Genomic DNA, 27,153 nt, shown 5'->3' with positions numbered 1-27,153 from the left:
ACCAGCAATTTCTCATTTTTAAAACACCATTTTTTTTTTTTTTTTTTTTTAGGGACCACATCACATTTGAAGTCATTTTGAGGGGTCTATATGATGGAGAATACCCAAGTGTGACACCATTCTAAAAACTGCACCCCTCAAGGTGCTCAAAACCACATTCAAGAAGTTTATTAACCCTTCAGGTGTTTCACAGGAATTTTTGGAATGTTTAAATAAAAATGAACATTTAACTTTTTTTCACACAAAATTTACTTCTGATCAAATTTGTTTTTTACCAAGGGCAACAGGAGAAATTGGACCCCAAAAGTTGTTGTACAATTTGTCCTGAGTACGACGATACCCCATATGTGGGGGTAAACCACTGTTTGGGCGCATGGCAGAGCTCGGAAATGAAGGAGCGCCATTTTACTTTTCAATGCAAAATTAGCTGGAATTGAGATAGGACACCATGTCGTGTTTGGAGAGCCCCTGATGTGCCTATACATTGAAATCCCCCACAAGTGACACCATTTTGGAAACTAGACCCCCTAAGGAACTTATCTAGATGTGTGGTGAGCACTTTGAACCCCCAAGTGCTTCACAGAATTTTATAATGTAGAGCCGTGAAAATAAAAAAAATTTTCCTTAAAAATGATCTTTTAGCCCCCAACTTTGTATTTTTCCAAGAGTAACAGGAGAAATTAGACCCCAATAGTTGTTGTGCAATTAGCCCTGAGTACGCCGATACCCGATATGTGGGAGAAAACTACTGTTTTGGCACATGGCAGAGCTTGGAAGGGAAGAAGTGGCATTTTGGAATGCAGACTTTGATGGAATGGTCTGTGGGCGTCATGTTGCCTTTGCAGAGCCCCTAATGTACCTAAACAGTAGATCCCCCCACAAGTGACCCCATATTGGAAACTAGACCCCCCGAGGAACTTATCTAGATTGTGGTGATCACTTTGAACCTCCAAGTGTTTCACTAAAGTTTATAACGCAGAGCCGTGAAAATAAAAAATCTTTTTTTTTTTCCCTAAAAATGATTTTTTAGCCCTGTTTTGCATTTTCCCATGGGTAGCAGGAGAAATTGGACCCCAAAAGTTATTGTCCAATTTGTCCTCAGTACGCTGATACCCCATATGTGGGGGTAAACCACTGTTTTGGGCATGGCAGAGCTCGGAAGGGAAGGAGCGCCGTTTTTTTTCAATGTAGAATTGTATGGATTGAGATCGGACGTCATGTTGTGTTTGCAGAGCCCCTGGTGTGCCTAAACAGTGGAAACCTCCCAATTCTAATCCCAACCCTAACCCCAACACACCCCTAACCCTAATCCCAACCCACCTCTATCCCCAACCCACCCATAACCCTGACACACCCCTAACCCAACCGTAGACTTAATCCAAACCATAACCCCAAATTTAGCCCCAACCCTAACTTTAGCACAACCCTAACGGGAAAATGGAAATAAATACATTTTTTAATTTTATTATTTTTCCCTAACTAAGGCAGTCATAAATGGGGGTTTGATTTATTATTTATAGCGGGTTTTTATGTTTGGCAGCTGTCACACACTAAAAGATGCTTTTTATTGCAAAAAATATTTTGGTATCATTTTCGGGCACATGACATTTTTTGGTCGCCTTTTATTCCGATTTTTGTTAGGCAGAATGAACAAAAACCAGCAATTTGTGAATTTATTTTTTTTTTTTTGGGGGGGAGGCGTTTATACCGTTCCGCGATTGGTAATATTGATAAAGCAGTTTTATTCTTCGGGTCAGTACGATTGCAGCGATACCTCATTTATATCATTTTTTTTTTAATTTTGGAGCTATTATACAATAAAAACTTTTATAGAAAAAATAATTATTTTTGCATCGCTTTATTCTAAGGGCTATAACCTTTTTATTTTTTCGCTGATGACGATGTATGGCGGCTCGTGTTTTGCGGGACAAGACGTTTTCGGCGGTACAATGTCTATTTATATCCATCTTTTTGATCGCATGTTATTCCACTTTTTGTTCGGCGGTTTGATAAAGCATTGTTTTTAGCCTTTTTTTTTTTTTTTTTTAACAGCGTTCATTGAAGGGGTTAACTAGTGGGACAGTTTTATAGGTCGGGTCGTTACGGGCGCGGCGATACTAAATATGTTTACTTTTTATTGTTTTTTTATTTACATAAAGAAATGTATTTATTGGAACAATTTTTTTTTTTTTTTTTTTTTACACATGTAAATATATATATATATTTTTTTTTTACTTTGTCCCAGTGTGGGACATCACAGTATAGTAACAGATAGCTAATTTGACACTTTACAATGCACTGTGTCAGATCAGCGATCTGACAGGCACTGCAGGAGGCTTGCTGGCGCCTGCTCCGAGCAGGCGCTTGCAAGCCACCTCCCTGCAGGACCAGGAAGGAGCTCCGCAGCCATCTTGGATCCGGGCCCTGCAGGGAGGAGGACGGAGACGCTCGGAGCAACGCGATCACATCGAGTTGTTCCGAGGGTCTCCGGGAAGCAGGGAGCCCCCTCCATGCGCGATGCTTCCCTATGGCGCCGGAACGCTGCGATCATGTTTGATCGCAGTGTTCCGGGGGTTAATGTGCCAGGAGCGGTCCGTGACCACACGTGGCACATAGTCAGCTGACACTCAGCCGCGGCTGATCGCGTTAAACGTACTATCCGGACGGTGGTCATACGGGCCCATACCACCTTGACGGGATAGTACGTCTAATGTCAGAAAGGGGTTAAAGTATGGGGCGAAGTCAACTGTGGTCCAACTGTACTCCAGGAAATTTAGTACATACAGACATCACCTATTGTGAATGGTGGATCTGTGTTATCTACTGTATATAGAGGTGTAATCAGTCATTGTACAGGAGGAGGAGGTGAGCTCTGACATCACCTATTGTGAATGGTGGATCCTGTGTTATCTGCTGTATATAGAGGTGTAATCAGTCATTGTACAGGAGGAGGAGGTGAGCTGTGACATCACCTATTGTGAATGGTGGATCCTGTGTTATCTGCTGTATATAGAGGTGTTATCAGTCATTGTACAGGAGGAGGAGGTGAGCTGTGACATCACCTATTGTGAATGGTGGATCTGTGTTATCTACTGTATATAGAGGTGTAATCAGTCATTGTACAGGAGGAAAACACACCCACAGAATAGACATGGATCACATAAGTAATGTGTACTTGGAGATAAAATTTTATCTCTACCCATGTATATATAAGGACGGTAATGTATACTCCGGATACTCAAGATGACACAATAATTGGAGTTCTATACAAAATTGTTATAAAATCAATATTTTTTATTGTTACAAAAATAGGTTAAAAACCAGTAATATAAAATATGATAGAAGCAAGGAGACCCTAGTACAAAAACATCCTGATCACAGGCACAGAATAATATGTATATGATGTCACCATGGGTTAAATACATATATATATAACACACTGCTAATAATGCACAATGGTATGATGTAAGAAATAGTACTAGTTTCCATATGGACAAGTGTCCCCCATGTTAGGAAGGAAACAAAAAATAACAAGCAGTTGTGCATATCAGATGTAAAATCTCTTACCCATGGTGAAGTAGATAGGGGGTATCCAGGGTCCCAGGCACTATCTACTTCACCATGGGTAAGAGATTTTACATCTGATATGCACAACTGCTTGTTATTTTTTGTTTCCTTCCTAACATGGGGGACACTTGTCCATATGGAAACTAGTACTATTTCTTACATCATACCATTGTGCATTATTAGCAGTGTGTTATATATATGTATTTAACCCATCGTGACATCATATACATATTATTCTGTGCCTGTGATCAGGATGTTTTTGTACTAGGGTCTCCTTGCTTCTATCATATTTTATATTACTGGTTTTTAACCTATTTTTGTAACAATAAAAAATATAGATTTTATAACAATTTTGTATAGAACTCCAATTATTGTGTTATATTGTACAGGAGGAGGAGGAGGTGAGCTGTTACATCACCTATTGTGAATGGTGGATCCTGTGTCATCTACTGTACATAGAGGTGTTATTAGTCATTGTACAGGAGGAGGAGGTGAGCTGTGACATCACCTATTGTGAATGGTGGATCTTGTGTCATCTACTGTATATAGAAGTGTTATCAGTGACTGTACAGGAGGAGGTGAGCTGTGAAATCACCTTTTATGAATGATGGATCTTATGTTAACTACTGTATATAGAGGTGTTAACAGTCATTGTACAGGAGAAGGTGGTTAGCTGTGACATCACCTATTGTGAATGGTGGATCCTGTGTTATCTACTGTATATAGAGGTGTTATCAGTCATTGTACAGGAGGAGGTGAGCTGTGACATCAGCTATTGTGAATGGTGGATCCTGTGTTATCTACTGTATATAGAGGTGTTATCAGTCATTGTACAGGAGGAGGCGGTGAGCTGTGATATCACCTATTGTGAATGGTGGATCCTGTTATCTACTGTATATAGAGGTGTATAGAGTCACTGTAATGTTGTCTGATGATTACACGACTACTGAAAAGTCATCTGTCTAAAAACAGGAATTGTGATTCTAGCATTGAGCCTGGTTGTAAGTTTAAAAAAAAATATTTAGACATTTAAGTCCTCAGTGGTTGATACCTTTTAATGGCTAACTGGAAAGATGGTAATTGCAAGCTTTCGAGACTACACAGGTCTCTTCATCAGGCATAGACTAAAAGAAATTCTGAAGAATCACATATTTATACACAACACAGCACAGAGCTGTCATTACGGGAGAGTGATGATCAGTTATGTCCATAAATATTGAAACAGTTCCTAGATAAGGAGTGAATGTTTTGTTGTCCTCTGATTGGGGTCTGGTACGGTTATGATGCCCCATAAGGTCTGAGTGCAAATTCCTTAATTGATGTAGAAAGACATAAATCCATGCGACACATTCATTCCTGCACTAAGTGTCAAAGGTTACCATAAGTTTATACTCCGAGATTCTCCTGTCTCTCTGAGATGTGAAGCTACCTTTCAATACAAGTAATTTCAGGTCCATGGTGCCATGATCAGGTATACAGAAATGTTGGCCACAGGTAGATCCATTCTTTTTTCTTTTATTGTGTGGCGGTGAGAATTTATCCTTGTTCTCAGTTTCTGCCATGTCTCCCCAACATACAGACTGGTTTTGTAAGTGTAAAAATGCAAAGATTTTTCACTTTTTAGTGTATCGGATAGGGATAATAAAACTTGATAAAGACCTGATCAAACATGATCTAAAATAAACCCAAAACATTTATCATAAAAATCTAAATGAAACAATAGGCCATTTTCTGATGACACATTCCCTTTAAGTTGCTGGAAATAAACAAGAACGTTTCCATTCACATACAGCAAGCAGATATCACATGACTATTGGTAGACGATCTACATTACAGACATGTCTTACCTGTCGGATGAAAAAATCTCCGTGCACAAGAGACACCACCCCGAAATTGGTGTACTTGAAAATATGGTCCATTAGCCACATCATTTGCCGGACAACCTACAAAAAAAAGAAATAAAACATAAAAATCATCTAACTCCGTAGGACGAGGGTCACACTATCCGATGCTCTACACCGAGAACTACGTCGCGGTTTCCGTCAGAATCCTGATGGAGCCGTTTACTTTCGTCGCTGTCTGTTCGCCTTTCAGACGCGGCTGCTGGGCAGAGAGCGCGGTGCGTGTGTGAACCCGGCCCAACACGAACACAGGAAATGTCACTGTAGCCACTACAGCACAGGAATAATGGGTCTCCTTCAGAGCCGTCCTGTAGTGACCCCGCAGTGCCCAGCGGCAGCTCGGAGCCTCTGAAGACCGCTGAGCTAAGCAGTCTCCTATACACGGATATTAATTACAGCCGTCAGATCATCATGCAGGTCAGGAATATAATCAGGAGCATTTATGAAAAGGAGAATACCGAGAAAAAGGAGCAGCGCTCCCCGAAACGGCCAGCTCTCACCTTACCCCGTACAGCAAGGAGGGGAAACATCAGGATACCGGGTGATTGGTGGAAAATAACTACATTAACCAACTGCAGCTCAGCTACGGCTGTTAGGGGTCTGTCTGTTCTCAAAAACATCCAGAAGAATAGTGAGCGCAGCTCTGGAATGTAATGCAGGATGTAACTCAGGATCAGTAATGTAATGTATGTACACAGTGACTGCACCAGCAGAATAGTGAGTGCAGCTCTGGGGTATAATACAGGATGTAACTCAGGATCAGTAATGTATGTACACAGTGACTGCACCAGCAGAATAGTGAGTGCAGCTCTGGGGTATAATACAGGATGTAACTCAGGATCAGTAATGTAATGTATGTACACAGTGACTGCACCAGCAGAATAGTGAGTGCAGCTCTGGGGTATAATACAGGATGTAACTCAGGATCAGTAATGTAATGTATGTACACAGTGACTGCACCAGCAGAATAGTGAGTGTAGCTCTGGGGTATAATACAGGATGTAACCCAGGATCAGTAATGTATGTACACAGTGACTGCACCAGCAGAATAGTGAGTGCAGCTCTGGGGTATAATACAGGATGTAACTCAGGATCAGTAATGTATATACACAGTGACTGCACCAGCTAAATAGTGAGTGCAGCTCTGGGGTATAATACACAATGTAACTCAGGATCAGTATGTACCAAATTTTTCCCATATATATTTATATAAGGATTATTGGGAGATACCACTGTTTTCAATGGCCAGAGGGAGAGGGGGAAAAAAAAAACAAAAAAGGAGAGAGCTCTCTAGGCTAGCATGTCAAGAGACGTATGAAGGTGGATAGCTGCTCATTTCAGTGGCCACGCTAGCCTCCTCCTCTGTCCCCAGTCTGAGCATCGAAAAACAGACAAGGGAATTTGCTAATTACTGAAATGAGACTTACAACCGGAAGACAGAGGAAGGTGATTGACTGCAGCATTGATGTTCTATCAATGACCAATGATTAGTGGCAGGGGTCACAATAAGTCTCCACCGTAAATTAAAGTTAAGAGAAAGTGGGCGTCATGAGCAGCAAGGAACATCAGGGGTCCGGTGTGGATGTATATATGTACTTATTTAATTTTTTTGTATTATTTTAATGCCACTTAAGGACTTGTGTATAAGGAAAAAAACAAAAAAACAAAAATAGTGGACAACCTCTTTAAGAGGTGGCCATACAACGTGGAGAGCTGTCCTTGTGATGCTTGGCTAACTAATTCTAAACATATACCCCAGTACACAAGAACGCTCGACTCATCCAAGTGTGCATGTTCACTATTGGGGTCTGGCGGTTGCTCATCTGCCATCGTGTAGAAATGCAGCATGCCGAATCCTTCTTTGGCCCCGACAGCCGGATGACTTCCAATGTGTAAGGGCACCTTATGGCCGACAAAATGCCCCATATACAGTAACACATCAATGGATGGTGCAGATAGCAGCTTTCAGCTTTCTGCCACCCCTGAGCCCAGTGTATTGTCCATTAGGACGATACAAGAGTCACGTGTCGGAGCCTGTACTCAGACGGCAGCCAGACTGCCCGGCACAGATGTCCTGGCCTTGTACACTAAATATCAGCTGGTCCCACGCATTAGATATTGCTCAATAATTCACAGAGTGGCTGCTGATTGGCAGCGGGACGCCTCGTCATCAGAGATCCATTACTCATTTATAAGGATGGCTAAAATAGACGCGAGGGCCTCCGAGCCCGAACCTCGCCCTCCATGATGAGCAGGTTCTCATGCTCGTATTATAGGATTATGGACAGGTCAGAATTTACGTGTCACAGAGATATTTCACGTGCACGATCTGGACCATTCCTCGGTGTACATCGGATTAAGGTATTAAAAGGATTTTTCTCAGCCTAGTGCTTCAGGAGTGCACCGCTCCCCTGCCTCCTGCTTGTCCGGAGGGTGGTGGGCTCCTGATCACCGCCTAGTAGTTGCGGTGGGAGTGCGGGTGAGCGTTCCAGAGGTGCTTGGCCACCAGAGCCGACAACAACACCATTATGCCACAGGATTCCAGGGTGCCATATTACGTCTGGCCCATCAGGGTCAGGAAGGGCTCTACGTTATAATAATCCCACGGTTAAGCTCTATGGATCCTACAGATCAGTCTCAAGGTCTACAACCTCCAGAAACCAAGGTGACCGAGAAGCCACAGGCAATATAGGCTGAGGGCGGCAAAATGGAGAGTCAGTCATACTAGAAGACTGAGCGCCGGCTGCATCCGGGGCCACCCACGGGATTCCTGAGCCTCCTGGCATGACAATTTATGTTCTCAAGTCTGGGGTTAATTCGAGAGATTTGATTTGGCAAGTAGGGCCATAGGTTACACGGAAGAGATGGGAGGGTTGACGGTTGCAATAGGTTTTATTTTCTGGAGTGGGGGGGGGGGGTGTCTTTTTTTCAATTTTCTGCAAACGAGGGCGGCCATCATTCCGGTACTGCAATCAATCACATTGAGAAAAGATCATAGGTAACAAATTAGAAATCTTGATAGAATTTTATAGAAGAGTGTTGCGGGCATGCTCTCTGACCTGTGCGTAGGTGATAGTGCAGGGAGGGGGGCAGGAGGTAGTCCTGCCTGTGATACAATGAGACGATAGCCGAAAAGTGATCTCTACAGAACAAGAACTGAGTCTAATATGTGGGTGAGGTCATAAAGATTTAAGGACTGTGTTTTTGTGGGGGGGGGTTGTGTTTTTTTTTTGTTTTTTTTTTAATACAAAATACTAGGAAGCAAGATTCTAAACAAAATAAAAAAGTACCCCTTCCCCCCCCAATAAAAAAAACCTTAAATGATCTAAGCAATAGATGACTTTCTGACACATTCTGTCGTCAAACAGCTGCATAGTTACCTAATGATCAGACGGAACCTTCCATGACCATTCTCTGCCCAATCACAATGAATTTGGCTGTATGTGAGGCCTTTGACTGGGGTCTAAGGGGTAACGTTTCTCCTTATGAATAGTGACACGTTAGTGTACGGAGACTTTTCGGCCTAAGTCTCTTTCCTTGGAGCATGACATGCCAGTGTAAAGAGACTTTTAGGCCTATAAGTCTCTTTCCTTGTGGAGCATGACATGCCAGTGTAAAGAGACTTTTAGGCATATAAGTCTCTTTCCTTGTGGAGCATGACATGCCAGTGTAAAGAGACTTTTAGGCCTATAAGTCTCTTTCCTTGAGAAGGATGACATGCCAGCATAGAGATGTTATCCTTTAGCCAGTAATTAAAATAATGTCTCCTAGATCTGAGTGTGCAGAGCACTTTGTGCTGGAGAACAGGAGCTTTGTATTACACCCAAATACAGAGACATCATACCAAGCCTTTGTCCTGCAAGCACATCATTAATGTGCAGACGTCCCCCGTCGCTTGATGATTCACCAGCATTACAGCTTCGTCTTCTGTGATCGTGTGAACGTCGTCACCCCATTCAATAACTGCAATGACAAAAATCCCAGCATTAGTCTTCACATAGAGCTCCTGTATGGGACATAACTGTAATACAAAAGCTCTGATGATTACACGTTCATTAAACTGTCTCCATGGTGACAGACTACAAAAACCTCATGTAGTCAGATCTTGTAGTAATAAGTTCCCTCTGTCTTTCCCCCATTCCTTAAGAATTTACATTTCGTTAATAACAGAAAAATACCGAAAGGCAGCTGGATGGAAGCAAATGACTGGAGGATACGACTACACAGGGCTTGTTTGTAGTCTGTTACCATGGAGACTTACCTCTACATACACTTGTAAGTAGGCAATTTTGTATTTTGTGGGGAAAACCTCCTTTATAAATGGCAAAAACATCACCCACCCCCAGCTTGTAGGAGGGGCCTCAAACTAAGACAATAAAAAAGGAGTATCGAGAGTCACATCCAAATTCGCAAAGCCCAGATCCTGCAGACATGGCGTCCCTAGAGGACTATATTATGGGCAGCTGTGCCACCACATGACGGCGTGCACAACTCCAAAAAAAGCATTGCGTTGTGCATACCCAAAGGAGAGGAAAAAAAAAAAAAAAAAAACACCTCTGGATGCCTCAGATTTTATACACAGCTGGCTTTATTTTAGATTTTGGATGCATTGCAGAAAATAAATGGCTGAGAGAGTGGGCAGGGGCTTTATAGATTCTGACTTATATTTTTTATTTTATTTTTTTTTACTGGAACAAGTTGTAGTTTAGAATGACAACAGTCACTTTACCATATAATGTACTGGAAAGCGGGGGGGGGAACCTTCCCAAATTCAGTGGGGGAAAAAAAATAAAAAATGCGATTACACCGCTTTTTAAAGGCGTGCAATCAAGTGGTAATATAATTACCCAACGTCGGTACAATGATGCTGATAGTGACAGAATTTTGATGCACAATATTTCAATTGTTTATTTTTAGGGGGTGGGAAGGATACACATACTGTATGGGGGGACACTACACATACTGAATTGGGGGGACACTACACGTACTGTATGGAGGGGACGCTACACATACTGAATTAGGGACGCTACACACTGTATGGGGGGACGCTACACATACTGTATGGGGGGACACTACACATACTGTATGGGGGGACGCTACACATACTGTATGGGGGGACGCTACACATACTGTATGGGGGACGCTACACATACTGTATGGGGGGACGCTACACATACTGTATGGGGGGACGCTACACATACTGTATGGGGGGACGCTACACATACTGTATGGGGGGACGCTACACATACTGTATAGGGGGACAGCTACACATACTGAATTGGGGACGCTACACACTGTATGGGGGGACGCTACACATACTGTATGGGGGGACGCTACACATACTGTATGGGGGGACACTACACATACTGTATGGGGGGACACTACACATACTGTATGGGGGGACACTACACATACTGTATGGGGGGACGCTACACATACTGTATGAGGCACGCTACACATACTGTATGGGGGGACGCTACACATACTGTATGGGGGACGCTACACATACTGTATGGAGGGGACGCTACACATACTGTATGGAGGGGACGCTACACATACTGTATGGAGGGGACGCTACACATACTGTATGGAGGGGACGCTACACATACTGTATGGGGGGACGCTACACATACTGTATGGGGGACGCTACACATACTGTATGGGGGACGCTACACATACTGTATAGGGGGACGCTACACATACTGTATGGAGGGGACGCTACACATACTGTATGGGGGACGCTACACATACTGTATGGGGGACGCTACACATACTGTATGGGGGACGCTACACATACTGTATAGGGGGACAGCTACACATACTGAATTGGGGACGCTACACACTGTATGGGGGGACGCTACACATACTGTATGGGGGGACGCTACACATACTGTATGGGGGGACACTACACATACTGTATGGGGGGACACTACACATACTGTATGGGGGGACGCTACACATACTGTATGGGGGGACGCTACACATACTGTATGGGGGGACACTACACATACTGTATGGGGGGACACTACACATACTGTATGGGGGGACACTACACATACTGTATGGGGGGACGCTACACATACTGTATGAGGCACGCTACACATACTGTATGGGGGGACGCTACACATACTGTATGGGGGACGCTACACATACTGTATGGAGGGGACGCTACACATACTGTATGGAGGGGACGCTACACATACTGTATGGAGGGGACGCTACACATACTGTATGGAGGGGACGCTACACATACTGTATGGGGGGACGCTACACATACTGTATGGGGGACGCTACACATACTGTATGGGGGACGCTACACATACTGTATAGGGGGACGCTACACATACTGTATGGAGGGGACGCTACACATACTGTATGGGGGACGCTACACATACTGTATGGGGGACGCTACACATACTGTATGGGGGACGCTACACATACTGTATGGGGGACGCTACACATACTGTATGGGGGACGCTACACATACTGTATAGGGGGACAGCTACACATACTGAATTGGGGACGCTACACACTGTATGGGGGGACGCTACACATACTGTATGGGGGGACGCTACACATACTGTATGGGGGGACACTACACATACTGTATGGGGGGACACTACACATACTGTATGGGGGGACGCTACACATACTGTATGGGGGGACGCTACACATACTGTATGGGGGACGCTACACATACTGTATGGGGGGACACTACACATACTGTATGGAGGGGACGCTACACATACTGTATGGGGGACACTACACATACTGTATAGGGGACAGCTACACATACTGAATTGGGGACGCTACACACTGTATGGGGGGACGCTACACATACTGTATGGGGGGACGCTACACATACTGTATGGGGGGACGCTACACATACTGTATGGGGGGACACTACACATACTGTATGGGGGGACACTACACATACTGTATGGGGGGACACTACACATACTGTATGGGGGGACACTACACATACTGTATGGGGGGACACTACACATACTGTATGGGGGACACTACACATACTGTATGGGGGACACTACACATACTGTATGGGGGGACACTACACATACTGTATGGGGGGACACTACACATACTGTATGGGGGGACACTACACATACTGTATGGGGGGACACTACACATACTGTATGGGGGACACTACACGTACTGTATGGAGGGGACGCTACACATACTGTATAGGGGGACAGCTACACATACTGAATTGGGGGACGCTACACACTGTATGGGGGACGCTACACACTGTATGGAGGGGACGCTACACATACTGTATGGGGGGACAGCTACACATACTGTATGGAGCGACAGCTACACATACTGAATTGGGGGACACTACACATACTGTATGGAGGGGACGCTACACATACTGTATAGGGGACAGCTACACATACTGAATTGGGGGACGCTACACACTGTATGGGGGACGCTACACATACTGTATGGAGGGGACGCTACACATACTGTATGGAGGGGACGCTACACATACTGTATGGAGGGGACGCTACACATACTGTATGGGGGATGCTACACGTACTGTATGGAGGGGACGCTACACATACTGTATGGAGGGGACGCTACACATACTGCATGGAGGGGACGCTACACATACTGCATGGAGGGGACGCTACACATACTGTATGGGGGGACGCTACACATACTGTATGGGGGGACAGCTACACATACTGTATGGAGGGGACGCTACACATACTGTATGGAGGGGACGCTACACATACTGTATGGGGGACGCTACACATACTGTATGGGGGACGCTACACATACTGTATGGGGGACGCTACACATACTGTATGGGGGGACGCTACACATACTGTATGGAGGGGACGCTACACATACTGTATGGGGGGACGCTACACATACTGTATGGGGGACACTACACATACTGTATAGGGGACAGCTACACATACTGAATTGGGGACGCTACACACTGTATGGGGGGACGCTACACATACTGTATGGGGGGACGCTACACATACTGTATGGGGGGACACTACACATACTGTATGGGGGGACACTACACATACTGTATGGGGGGACACTACACATACTGTATGGGGGGACACTACACATACTGTATGGGGGGACACTACACATACTGTATGGGGGGACACTACACATACTGTATGGGGGACACTACACATACTGTATGGGGGACACTACACATACTGTATGGGGGGACACTACACATACTGTATGGGGGGACACTACACATACTGTATGGGGGGACACTACACATACTGTATGGGGGGACACTACACATACTGTATGGGGGACACTACACGTACTGTATGGAGGGGACGCTACACATACTGTATAGGGGGACAGCTACACATACTGAATTGGGGGACGCTACACACTGTATGGGGGACGCTACACACTGTATGGAGGGGACGCTACACATACTGTATGGGGGGACAGCTACACATACTGTATGGAGGGACAGCTACACATACTGAATTGGGGGACACTACACATACTGTATGGAGGGGACGCTACACATACTGTATAGGGGACAGCTACACATACTGAATTGGGGGACGCTACACACTGTATGGGGGACGCTACACATACTGTATGGAGGGGACGCTACACATACTGTATGGAGGGGACGCTACACATACTGTATGGAGGGGACGCTACACATACTGTATGGGGGATGCTACACGTACTGTATGGAGGGGACGCTACACATACTGTATGGAGGGGACGCTACACATACTGCATGGAGGGGACGCTACACATACTGCATGGAGGGGACGCTACACATACTGTATGGGGGGACGCTACACATACTGTATGGGGGGACAGCTACACATACTGTATGGAGGGGACGCTACACATACTGTATGGAGGGGACGCTACACATACTGTATGGGGGACGCTACACATACTGTATGGGGGACGCTACACATACTGTATGGGGGACGCTACACATACTGTATGGGGGGACGCTACACATACTGTATGGAGGGGACGCTACACATACTGTATGGGGGGACGCTACACATACTGTATGGGGGGACGCTACACATACTGTATGGGGGATGCTACACATACTGTATGGAGGGGACGCTACACATACTGTATGGGGGACGCTACACATACTGTATGGGGGGACACTACACATACTGTATGGGGGGACACTACACATACTGTATGGGGGGACACTACACATACTGTATGGGGGGACGCTACACATACTGTATGGGGGACGCTACACATACTGTATGGGGGATGCTACACATACTGTATGGAGGGGACGCTACACATACTGTATGGGGGGACGCTACACATACTGTATGGGGGGGGGGGGAACGACACTGTATAGGTGGGGACCATACACAAACTGTATGGGGACAGAGATCATATCAAGGACTGTTTGTCCCCCATATATTTCACATTGGCCTATGTAAGACATATCGGGTATCGGCGCTCCAACATGATCAGGAATCTGCCCAAATGAACAACGATGGACGATATCGGGAACAATTTTAGGGATTTTGACTAAAACCATGACATCCGTTCTATCTGGGTAGAGTCCGGATTCAGATTTTCTGTCTGATGAAGCAGCAGCTGTTCCGGTCATCAGCCGCCCTGTGACGACATGTACAGTTAGGTAAGATGATACCCGCACCCAACCGCAGCCCCGATCCCGCTCCTAGGACAGCTGTCATGTGCTCTACAGTAAATGACACACGCTGCAAAGAGGCCGATGCACAGGAGACCTTACACTGACCGGAGACGCTGCCCGCAGAGTTATAGTGATCTTTCTATATAGTGAAAATATATATCACAGCACTGTACACCGCAGGTAATGACAGTACGTCACCATCAGACACCTTCTGTGAGTAGTAAAGGATCGGGCATGTTGAAAGCAAACATGCCTGACCCTTCATTCTCCCCAACATCTGTAAACAGGACACAATTAGATGAACTCCGCAGCCACAGTTGTCTGTAAAGGGGAGATGGACTATAAGGGCGGCATCTTACGGGCAGACCGGACCCGACTGTCCTACAGCTCCAAATCGTGAAATTGCTATATATGCAACAGATCAGTGCAGACGTGTAAGGGAATAAAAATCCTTTCCCCTCCGCCGGCACAGACACAGCGAGCCATAGTTTATGCGCACAGACGGCTGTGTACACCAATTCCTACGCCTGGACGCCTGCAGGAATCGTGCGCCCTGCCGATGGAAGCACCACAATCCTGGATCACCTACAGGGCAGTTTACAAGGATTAGCAGATGAGGGTACTAGTCCTCCTCCTGGAGTCCGGCATATTGCCAATTTACGTTTCAGCAGATCATAAATTCATGAAAAGTCGCCGGATTGTTTTAAAAGCGAGTTCCAGTCGTCCTGCTCCACTTGATCTGCAGCAATGACGAATCGTACGTCTATGAGACCGCTGCAGACGATCACAGGCCACAACAGCACTAGACAGTACAAACTAGGGATTGGCTGCAATGACAAAGACTGGGGGCCTTTGTGAGGTCTCTGCAGCCATGGCAAGCCATCGATCAAGTAAGAAAAGCTCGGGGAGCGTGCGGTTCTTAATCAGTTACCGTTTCGGCGCTGCAGTCACTAATAACCATTGCAACTCAGGGGTTATACAGCAGCAAGCAACAGAGGATAGCGACAGCGCGGGGGATAGCGACTGCTGACAGCGCGGGCACAAATCCTGATCCTATTACAGCCTGCTCTGGGAAGGCTACTTTCATTGGTCCAATGTGGAGCACATTATTATTTTTGCTGCTATGATATAGGTAAAAATTGGGGGGAAAATGCATTTTTCACTGTTGTGCTGTAATTTGTATAACAAATTATTAATATTCAATGCTTCTCATCTTTGCCGCCGTGCACAAAACAAACAGAGAATTAGCATCTATTGCTCCTCCACGTCCCCGCAGACATGTGGACTTTGTCCTTGGCCACATCCGCCGGGGGAATGACATGAAGGGCACCACATACCATGGCGGAGCTCATACAATGAAGGCTACAGTGATGACCGGGCAGAAATAAATAATAAGCTACAAAAAAAACAAAAAAAGTCAAGTTAATTGGTTTTATTGATTAGGGGTCCGATCACCAATAATGAGGTCTTCACGGTCATTTTTCATCTATATGGTTGAGCTACTTCAGACTATGCGAGCGCGGATGTAATAGAAGAGGGTGGTCCGAGGTAACCCCTGCCCCCACACAACTCTATTATCCATACTCCATAGTGACCAATGTAAGCAGCTCCCTGCACTCACTATATACTGGTCTCCGTGTAGTGTACGGAGGGGGCTGGGAAATCGGGAAGCGACATGTGACAACATGGAGCAACATGCAATTCAGAGGTCACAGAAAGCTCTGGCTGCGGGAAAATAGAGCGGCGATGACAGCACAAAATCCTGCAGCTCCAGACCAAAGAGGAGCAGAAACCAGAGGACGGAGAACGGCCACCTCCAAAACACCAGCGTGCACTTAAAGGGACCAAATCTATATAAAACAGCGAGTGTGTGTACATACATTACATTACTGATCCTGAGTTACATCCTGTATTATCCTCCAGAGCTGCACTCACTATTCTGCTGGTGCAGTCACTGTGTACATACATTACATTACTGATCCTGAGTTACATCCTGTATTATACTCCAGAGCTGCACTCACTATTCTGCTGGTGCAGTCACTGTGTACATACATTACATTACTGATCCTGAGTTACATCATGTATTATACTCCAGAGCTGCACTCACTATTCTGCTGGTGAAGTCACTGTGTACATACATTACATTACTGATCCTGAGTTACATCCTGTATTATACTCCAGAGCTGCACTCACTATTCTGCTGGTGAAGTCACTGTGTACATACATTACATTACTGATCCTGAGTTACATCCTGTATTATACTCCAGAGCTGCACTCACTATTCTGCTGGTGCAGTCACTGTGTACATACATTACTGATCCTGAGTTACATCCTGTATTATACCCCAGAGCTGCACTCACTATTCTGCTGGTGCAGTCACTGTGTACATGATTACAGATAGGTGTAGGTAAAGTTACATGAGACATTGAGTCACCACCACATTATCTGAACTTCCAGGCAACTCTGATTTCTGTCTTATGGGATAGAAGCTTATAAGCGGCATGTTGTTATCAGACATTGCATCTCCCGGGTTCCTTTTGGGGGAAGCTTAGAAGTTGCTAATAAGCCAATGTGAAGGTCATAAACCTGCAGAGCATTTCCTTCTCTCTCCGTTGTGCGGTTCCTCTGCTATTACTCCTGGAAATATGTGAATACACAGATCTCTGTATAAGAGGCAGCACCTGGAGGCAGAGCGCCTGCAACATGGAGGCCAGGAAACTGTCAGCAATGCTCTGCTCCTGCAGGGGCTGTGAACTATGCTGGCACCTTGCCCCTCACAGTACACTGATGCCAACATGACTAGGGGGTATTTTATTCCCGGGCACAACATGGCTCGTCCCCCAATAGCTGCTCCGGGAGCACATCCTCTGTGCCACCTGACGAACCACGCACACCCCTACACCTACGGTCAGGCTCACACACTGCGTTATTGTGCTGCATTTTGTCCATGATTTTGGCAATAAACGCCGCACCTTCCCGCGGTAAGTCCACCTGTCAGCTTTCAGGACTTGTTTAGTAATTGCTTATATTCACCATAAAATACCGGTTCCGGAGCAGCTTTTCCTGGAACTTTGTGCTGTTCCTCCATTATTCCTCCAGTGGATCCATTGACTACAGGCGTTACCACCCAGTGTGTCTCCGCAGAGACAAGCCTCCACCACTCGTCCCCAGCCATCACTACATTCATACATTTCCAGGAGGAATAACAGAGGGACGGCACAGCACTTCTAAGAAAAAGGGTATTTACTAGTATTAGCAGCCCCATTAGGAGGACATAGAAGCTAATACACAATGCATGAATCCGCCTTGTACGGACGGAGATCCTACTAATTGATATAATTACCAAACATGAAGCTAAATCTAATGCGTTTAGATTGTTATCCCCCGGAGCTGCGCTCGCCCCCCTCATCGTAACCATTTCTGTCCATTCAATTCTATCAAATATTCCAATTACTGCATAAAAGACGGAAGGAGAAATCACATTTTCTGCAACTTCCATCCCTCCCGGGACGATTTTCGTCTCATCTCTCGCCGGCTCGTATTCCTGTTCCATCCAACCTGCCCGTGTCTGCTGTGGCAGAGCGCTGCATGCAGGTGTATCCCTTTAAGATCAGCAGGGACTGGACGCTGCGCGATTGTCTGACATTCCTAGACATCACACAATAAAGGGTCTCCTGGGAGGGCGGGATGTCAGTCCATTGGACACAATTAGGCCTTCGTCCCTGACAGCACTGCCATGTCAGCTCTTCCCTGGATTCTCCCCAGGAGATGTGCAAACTAGACAAGACGTCTGAATGCGGGGACCGGAGAGTCCTCAGTGTACGCCGAAGACACAGAGGGTCCAGAAACCCACCAACCACACGGAGGACAGGAAAGAAATGTATGACCGGTGGGATCCTCCCAATAACAACAATGTCCGCTACGTGCATAAAATAGTAATGCGCATGCTTGACCATGACTCCATTCACTTCTATGGGAGCGGTAGTGCTAATGCTTGACCATGACTCCATTCACTTCTATGGGAGCAGTAGTGCTAATGCTTGACCATGACTCCATTCACTTTATGGGAGTGGTAGTACTAATGCTTAAATGTGACTATTCACTTCTATGGGAACTGTAGTGCAAATGCTGGCGCATGACTCCATTCACTTTTATGGGAGCAGCAGTGCACTTGCTTGAGCGTCACTCCATTCAGTTTTATGGTAGCAGTAGTGTGCATGCGTGAGTGCCCCTCCATTCACTTCAACGGGAGGAGTAGTGGACATATCTGAGCACCATTCCATTCACTTCCATGGAAGCGGAGGTGCGCATGCTTGTGAGCCATTCCATTTGTATCTATATGAGTGACATTGCATACACCTGAGCACCATTCCATTCACTTCTATGTGAGCAGAATAGCGCATGCGTGAGCGTCAATCCATTCAGTGGTATAGGAGCAGTAGCGTGCATGATTAGGCGCCACTGCACAAGCGTCAGCACCACTGTATTCGCCTCTGTAGGAGCGGTACTGCGCATGCGCGAGGGGTCACTCCATTTACTTTTATGGAAACAGAAGGTGCACGTGTGACCCACTACTCCCATAGAAGTAAATGGAGTGGTGTCCAAATACACACTGCAGCCTCTCCCTTCAAAAATGCAGTTGTTACCCAGGTACCTTAGAACAAATTATTTCTCTTAATCAATGATTGTCGCCTCTTAGACGTTATACAACCAGCAACATGTCACTTATGCACGGGGTAGGAGAAAAAAAAAAAAAAGTATGACAGCCGGGGATCGACTTATGGGACGGAGCGCGGGAAGGGCATAGGGACAGACATCGGGACGGGCCTCGGGACGGACATCGGGACAGACCCTTCTCAGATGTGGAAAAAACTGCTGCGTGATGGAAGAGGCCTGACAGGCGAGCTACCTATAGGTGGCACTAGAGAGACCGCTTGCTCTGCGGGAGGAGCGCGGCGGCCCTGGGAAGTGTTAATTTACGAGGAGCACATACTTATTCAGTCCATTTTCATCAAATCTGATACAGGAGCTCATCACTTATGCAGGAACAGCACCGATCTTATGTGTGTACGAGCACGGGCGCAGATAAAAGGAGAAGTGGCCAATTAAATTGTAATGAAAAGAGACCGTGATGATATTGAATTTGTATGAAAGACACAAGGATCAAATAGGAGGAAGCGAATCAAAGACCCAAGAGCAAAAGGCACCAAATGTAAAACTACAGGACAGAGGACGTCCGAAAAATAAAAAACTCAATTTGTACCTACTACAAGCCGTAAAGTGTCCACAAAGCTTACATTGCTGTACATAGGGACTAAAAAAGGAGAAAAAGTAAAAAAAAAAAAAAAGAAGTAAAAGTAACAAAAGGTTAGAAATTATATAGAATATATATTCATACATGCATACACACATTTGGATTCATAAAATTAAACGAAACCAGTAAACGATATACAAAAATGAAAGTTATTGAAGGCCGCAATACAGAGAAAAAGAATGCAATAAGTGATGAAAACATTGTATCTACCCCAAAAATGTATCAATAAAACATGGGCTCAGAAAACAACAAACAGGCCCCCATAAAGCCCCAGTGACTGGAAAGTGATAAAGTTATGTGCGTCACTGCTATACCGAGAGAATTTGGTTTCCACGTTTGTCTTTATTGCACTGACGCCATAAAAATAAAGCCCAAAAAACTATGGGGGAATTGCACCGTCCAGCAGAAGTCAAGTCCTTATAGTCTGACGGGAAAATACAGTAAAGCCTTGCACATAGCAGAGCAGGTCTTCCTCCACTTTGTGACCAGAGCGGTGTGATGATGGAGATCGCTGACTATTTCAAAAACCAAGTCGTCGTCCTCCTCTGTCTCCACACCGGAGAGGGGGGCTGACTTCAGATGAGCAGTCAGCCAGCCCCCTTCACACACAGCTCTGGTCACCTGCCGAGACATGAGCGCTGTCCAGTGTTGACTACAGGACAGGAAACACAGTGGCCGATAGACCGGGAAAGAGCGGCCGATAGACCGGGAAGGAGCGGCTGCCGCAGAAGGGGATCTGGGCATCTGAACAACTAGATGAAATCATTTATTTACCTTATATTCACAACTAATTTATAAACATTTTATTTCCAGGAAGAACCATTAAAGTATGCATAAATTAGTAAATCGTCCACAGTACCAATATACTTCCATTATTACAGGTCTCGCTGTGGTCCCAAGTTCAGCAGTTACACAACCGGCCATTAGTGATGATCGAGCACTGGAATGATGGAGCAGGTTGGGCGCCCCAATGAGCTCGGCTCTGGTACTGAGCGGAATGGAAGTGAATGGCTAACTCGAGCATGTTTCCGGAGGCGCTCACTCTCACTCTCTTTCTCTCGCCCCCCGGGTAAGATAATTCCTATAAGCCTCGTATGGTGACCCGAGCACTCATGCACCACATGATACTCTACACTGCTGGCCATGTGTTTGACTTTGGGTATGAACAGTGATGGAGAACCTCTCAAATAGAAAAGGGGTGTGGCTAACCTTTTAAAATGAGTTATCAGCCAGCCCCCTTCACACGCACCTCTGATGAACTATCACAGGAATCTCCCTCCTGTGCTGAGTAGAGGGCTCATACTAAACCAAAGGGGAAAGCTAAGGAAGGTTTCTATGGAACTGACGGAAAAAGTCAAGCGCTATATTCAGCTATCAGAGAATCGGCTGACACACAGCGCGCATGCTCAGCCGACACACAGCGCGCATGCTCAGCCGACACACAGCGCGCATGCTCAGCCGACACACAGCGCGCATGCTCAGCCGACACACAGCGCGCATGCTCAGCCGACACACAGCGCGCATGCTCAGCCGACACACAGCGCGCATGCTCAGCCGACACACAGCGCGCATGCTCAGCCGACACACAGCGCGCATGCTCAGCCGACACACAGCGCGCATGCTCAGCCGACACACAGCGCGCGCATGCTCAGCCGACACACAGCGCGCGCATGCTCAGCCGACACACAGCGCGCGCATGCTCAGCCGACACACAGCGCGCGCATGCTCAGCCGACACACAGCGCGCGCATGCTCAGCCGACACACAGCGCGCGCATGCTCAGCCGACACACAGCGCGCGCATGCTCAGCCGACACACAGCGCGCGCATGCTCAGCCGACACACAGCGCGCGCATGCTCAGCCGACACACAGCGCGCGCATGCTCAGCCGACACACAGCGCGCGCATGCTCAGCCGACACACAGCGCGCGCATGCTCAGCCGACACACAGCGCGCGCATGCTCAGCCGACACACAGCGCGCGCATGCTCAGCCGACACACAGCGCGCGCATGCTCAGCCGACACACAGCGCGCGCATGCTCAGCCGACACACAGCGCGCGCATGCTCAGCCGACACACAGCGCGCGCATGCTCAGCCGACACACAGCGCGCGCATGCTCAGCCGACACACAGCGCGCGCATGCTCAGCCGACACACAGCGCGCGCATGCTCAGCCGACACACAGCGCGCGCATGCTCAGCCGACACACAGCGCGCGCATGCTCAGCCGACACACAGCGCGCGCATGCTCAGCCGACACACAGCGCGCGCATGCTCAGCCGACACACAGCGCGCGCATGCTCAGCCGACACACAGCGCGCGCATGCTCAGCCGACACACAGCGCGCGCATGCTCAGCCGACACACAGCGCGCGCATGCTCAGCCGACACACAGCGCGCGCATGCTCAGCCGACACACAGCGCGCGCATGCTCAGCCGACACACAGCGCGCGCATGCTCAGCCGACACACAGCGCGCGCATGCTCAGCCGACACACAGCGCGCGCATGCTCAGCCGACACACAGCGCGCGCATGCTCAGCCGACACACAGCGCGCGCATGCTCAGCCGACACACAGCGCGCGCATGCTCAGCCGACACACAGCGCGCGCATGCTCAGCCGACACACAGCGCGCGCATGCTCAGCCGACACACAGCGCGCGCATGCTCAGCCGACACACAGCGCGCGCATGCTCAGCCGACACACAGCGCGCGCATGCTCAGCCGACACACAGCGCGCGCATGCTCAGCCGACACACAGCGCGCGCATGCTCAGCCGACACACAGCGCGCGCATGCTCAGCCGACACACAGCGCGCGCATGCTCAGCCGACACACAGCGCGCGCATGCTCAGCCGACACACAGCGCGCGCATGCTCAGCCGACACACAGCGCGCGCATGCTCAGCCGACACACAGCGCGCGCATGCTCAGCCGACACACAGCGCGCGCATGCTCAGCCGACACACAGCGCGCGCATGCTCAGCCGACACACAGCGCGCGCATGCTCAGCCGACACACAGCGCGCGCATGCTCAGCCGACACACAGCGCGCGCATGCTCAGCCGACACACAGCGCGCGCATGCTCAGCCGACACACAGCGCGCGCATGCTCAGCCGACACACAGCGCGCGCATGCTCAGCCGACACACAGCGCGCGCATGCTCAGCCGACACACAGCGCGCGCATGCTCAGCCGACACACAGCGCGCGCATGCTCAGCCGACACACAGCGCGCGCATGCTCAGCCGACACACAGCGCGCGCATGCTCAGCCGACACACAGCGCGCGCATGCTCAGCCGACACACAGCGCGCGCATGCTCAGCCGACACACAGCGCGCGCATGCTCAGCCGACACACAGCGCGCGCATGCTCAGCCGACACACAGCGCGCGCATGCTCAGCCGACACACAGCGCGCGCATGCTCAGCCGACACACAGCGCGCGCATGCTCAGCCGACACACAGCGCGCGCATGCTCAGCCGACACACAGCGCGCGCATGCTCAGCCGACACACAGCGCGCGCATGCTCAGCCGACACACAGCGCGCGCATGCTCAGCCGACACACAGCGCGCGCATGCTCAGCCGACACACAGCGCGCGCATGCTCAGCCGACACACAGCGCGCGCATGCTCAGCCGACACACAGCGCGCGCATGCTCAGCCGACACACAGCGCGCGCATGCTCAGCCGACACACAGCGCGCGCATGCTCAGCCGACACACAGCGCGCGCATGCTCAGCCGACACACAGCGCGCGCATGCTCAGCCGACACACAGCGCGCGCATGCTCAGCCGACACACAGCGCGCGCATGCTCAGCCGACACACAGCGCGCGCATGCTCAGCCGACACACAGCGCGCGCATGCTCAGCCGACACACAGCGCGCGCATGCTCAGCCGACACACAGCGCGCGCATGCTCAGCCGACACACAGCGCGCATGCTCAGCCGACACACAGCGCGCATGCTCAGCCGACACACAGCGCGCATGCTCAGCCGACACACAGCGCGCATGCTCAGCCGACACAGCGCGCATGCTCAGCCGACACAGCGCGCATGCTCAGCCGACACACAGCGCGCATGCTCAGCCGACACACAGCGCGCATGCTCAGCCGACACAGCGCGCATGCTCAGCCGACACAGCGCGCATGCTCAGCCGACACACAGCGCGCATGCTCAGCCGACACACAGCGCGCATGCTCAGCCGACACACAGCGCGCATGCTCAGCCGACACACAGCGCGCATGCTCAGCCGACACACAGCGCGCATGCTCAGCCGACACACAGCGCGCATGCTCAGCCGACACACAGCGCGCATGCTCAGCCGACACACAGCGCGCATGCTCAGCCGACACACAGCGCGCATGCTCAGCCGACACACAGCGCGCATGCTCAGCCGACACACAGCGCGCATGCTCAGCCGACACACAGCGCGCATGCTCAGCCGACACACAGCGCGCATGCTCAGCCGACACACAGCGCGCATGCTCAGCCGACACACAGCGCGCATGCTCAGCCGACACACAGCGCGCATGCTCAGCCAGTACTGCATTTCAAAGGGCATTTCTAGAGCTCAAAATCCTCTGCAAAGACAAACACTTCAAACCGTAAACTTATGCCTTCCTGCAGCCACCACAAGAGGGAGCCCACTGCATAAGCCGTCATTGTTGAGATCAAAGTATGCAATAAAGGATGGACATTACTTAGACAGGACTTGTTTGGCCACTTCGACAAGGCCAAATGCCAACTACTAGGTATCTATTGGACAAGCCACGACCTCCAGATTAGCGGCCAGCTCGGTTTTGCAACCGTATAAATAGTGTAAGTGTATGTTCCAACTTCCAGTAGTCGAGAAACATTCTGCTCCGCACCTGGTAGGGTTAATAGGACCCCAATAGTAATCTGACATTCGGATGCTTTCCGTGATCTCTTTATATGAGGATCATCTTGTTACAATGTGTTATAATTAGGAATGTGGCAGATGAATTCCGCCCTCCATGAAAATGACGGAGCCTGGAAACAAGAGCGCGGCAGGGCCTATGCTTGGAGCTGAACGCGACGCCCGTCTGTGAACAAGCCTGTATACACCACGTCATGAACAGCACTTGAAGAACAAAAAGTGTCATTTTAAGGAGCGGGAGACAATCAGCTCCAGGTGTGATCTCCGGTGGAGGAACAAAAACATTAAGTAGTCCTGATAAGTGATGCCAGCTCTCCGAAACAATGGTGGTAATGGGAGAGAGGGATTATGAAAAGGCGCTCCACGGCTGAAGCATGGAGATCGCAACAGTGGGCGACCACAACCCGTGACCCCTCCAACTGCTGTACTAAAGTCACGCCTTGTCCTAAGTCTTCACTTTTACGTCTCCAAAGATCCCTTCACCAAAGTTGAAGTGTCCGGACTGTAAGTTTCTAGACACCTCAATGTGAACCACCAGACCCCATAAGACCCATTATATGGGCACTGGAGGGGAGCAAGAAGATCAGGACTACCTTGGTCTGGCGCCCAGGACCAGGGCAGTGTCCACTTCTGCACCTATAATCCTCCATCTGACGTCCTGGGCATCTTTGCCACTTACCAGGCTCCTGTGTTGACTTTGTCAGGGGTCCAGTAAGCAGCTTGAATCATTTCAACCATTACAATACTTACCCTTACATCCTTCACGCATACCTGTCCTCTAAAAAGGAACCATCTTGTTGCCCTCATCTCTCAAAATAAATTAAAACAGCATAGCAGTCGAATATGTGCAGAAGCTGTGCCGATTCCCCTGTTCTAAAACATACCACCCACCCTTGAGGAGGCAGTCTTCATCGGCATTCTGCCAGCAGAATAGGTTTGGGAACTTCCTTTTGCTCACCACTCAGATTCCTTTCCTCCTGCCATTATTTAATGAATTGTCCACCTTGAACTAAAAGTCCACCTCACTTACAGCTGTGTGCAGCTTGACAGACAGGAGGTTCAAAAGAGAGAAAGACCCGTCGCACCTCCTGTAATGTGGCAAAGATCAGACCCACCTCCTGTAACGCGGCAAAGACCCGCCCCACCTACAGAAGAGCGGCAAAGACCCGTCCCACCTCCTGAAGAGCGGCAAAGATCAGACCCATCTCCTGTAATGTGGCAAAGATTTGTCCTACTTCCTGTAGCGCTGCAAAGACGCGTTCCCCACTTCCTGTAGCATGGCAAAGACGCGTTCCCCACTTCCTGTAGCGCGGCAAAGACCTGTCCCCTCTTCCTGTAGCGTGGCAAAGACCTGTCCCCACTTCCTGTAGCGTGGCAAAGACCTGTCCCCACTTGCTGTAGCGTGGCAAAGACCTGTCCCCACTTGCTGTAGCGTGGCAAAGACCTGTCCCCACTTGCTGTAGCGTGGCAAAGACCTGTCCCCACTTGCTGTAGCGTGGCAAAGACCTGTCCCCACTTCCTGTAGCGCGGCAAAGACCTGTCCCCTCTTCCTGTAGCGTGGCAAAGACCTGTCCCCACTTCCTGTAGCGTGGCAAAGACCTGTCCCCACTTGCTGTAGCGTGGCAAAGACCTGTCCCCACTTGCTGTAGCGTGGCAAAGACCTGTCCCCACTTGCTGTAGCGTGGCAAAGACCTGTCCTCACTTGCTGTAGCGTGGCAAAGATCTGTCCCCACTTGCTGTAGCGTGGCAAAGACCTGTCCCCTCTTCATGTAGTGCGACAAATACCCTTCGAACCTCCAGTAACACGGCAA

General features: G+C 48.6%; 1 protein-coding gene across 1 annotated transcript in view; it reads right to left on the bottom strand.

Annotated features, from left to right (window-relative positions):
• Positions 1-27,153, bottom strand: part of LPGAT1 (lysophosphatidylglycerol acyltransferase 1) — a 91,183-nt gene that overhangs the window by 38,197 nt on the left and 25,833 nt on the right. Inside the window, exons 3-4 of the mRNA XM_077282309.1 lie at positions 9,313-9,431; positions 5,415-5,510 (exon numbers count right to left, since the gene is read on the bottom strand). Coding sequence (XP_077138424.1) covers positions 5,415-5,510; positions 9,313-9,431 — 215 coding nt within the window. The remainder of the gene's footprint in view (positions 1-5,414; positions 5,511-9,312; positions 9,432-27,153) is intronic.

Source organism: Ranitomeya variabilis, chromosome 2 (assembly GCF_051348905.1).
Source record: "Ranitomeya variabilis isolate aRanVar5 chromosome 2, aRanVar5.hap1, whole genome shotgun sequence".
Lineage (NCBI taxonomy): Eukaryota > Metazoa > Chordata > Amphibia > Anura > Dendrobatidae > Ranitomeya > Ranitomeya variabilis.
Note: the sequence above shows the minus strand (reverse complement) of the source record. Positions and strands in the feature narration are given on the sequence as shown.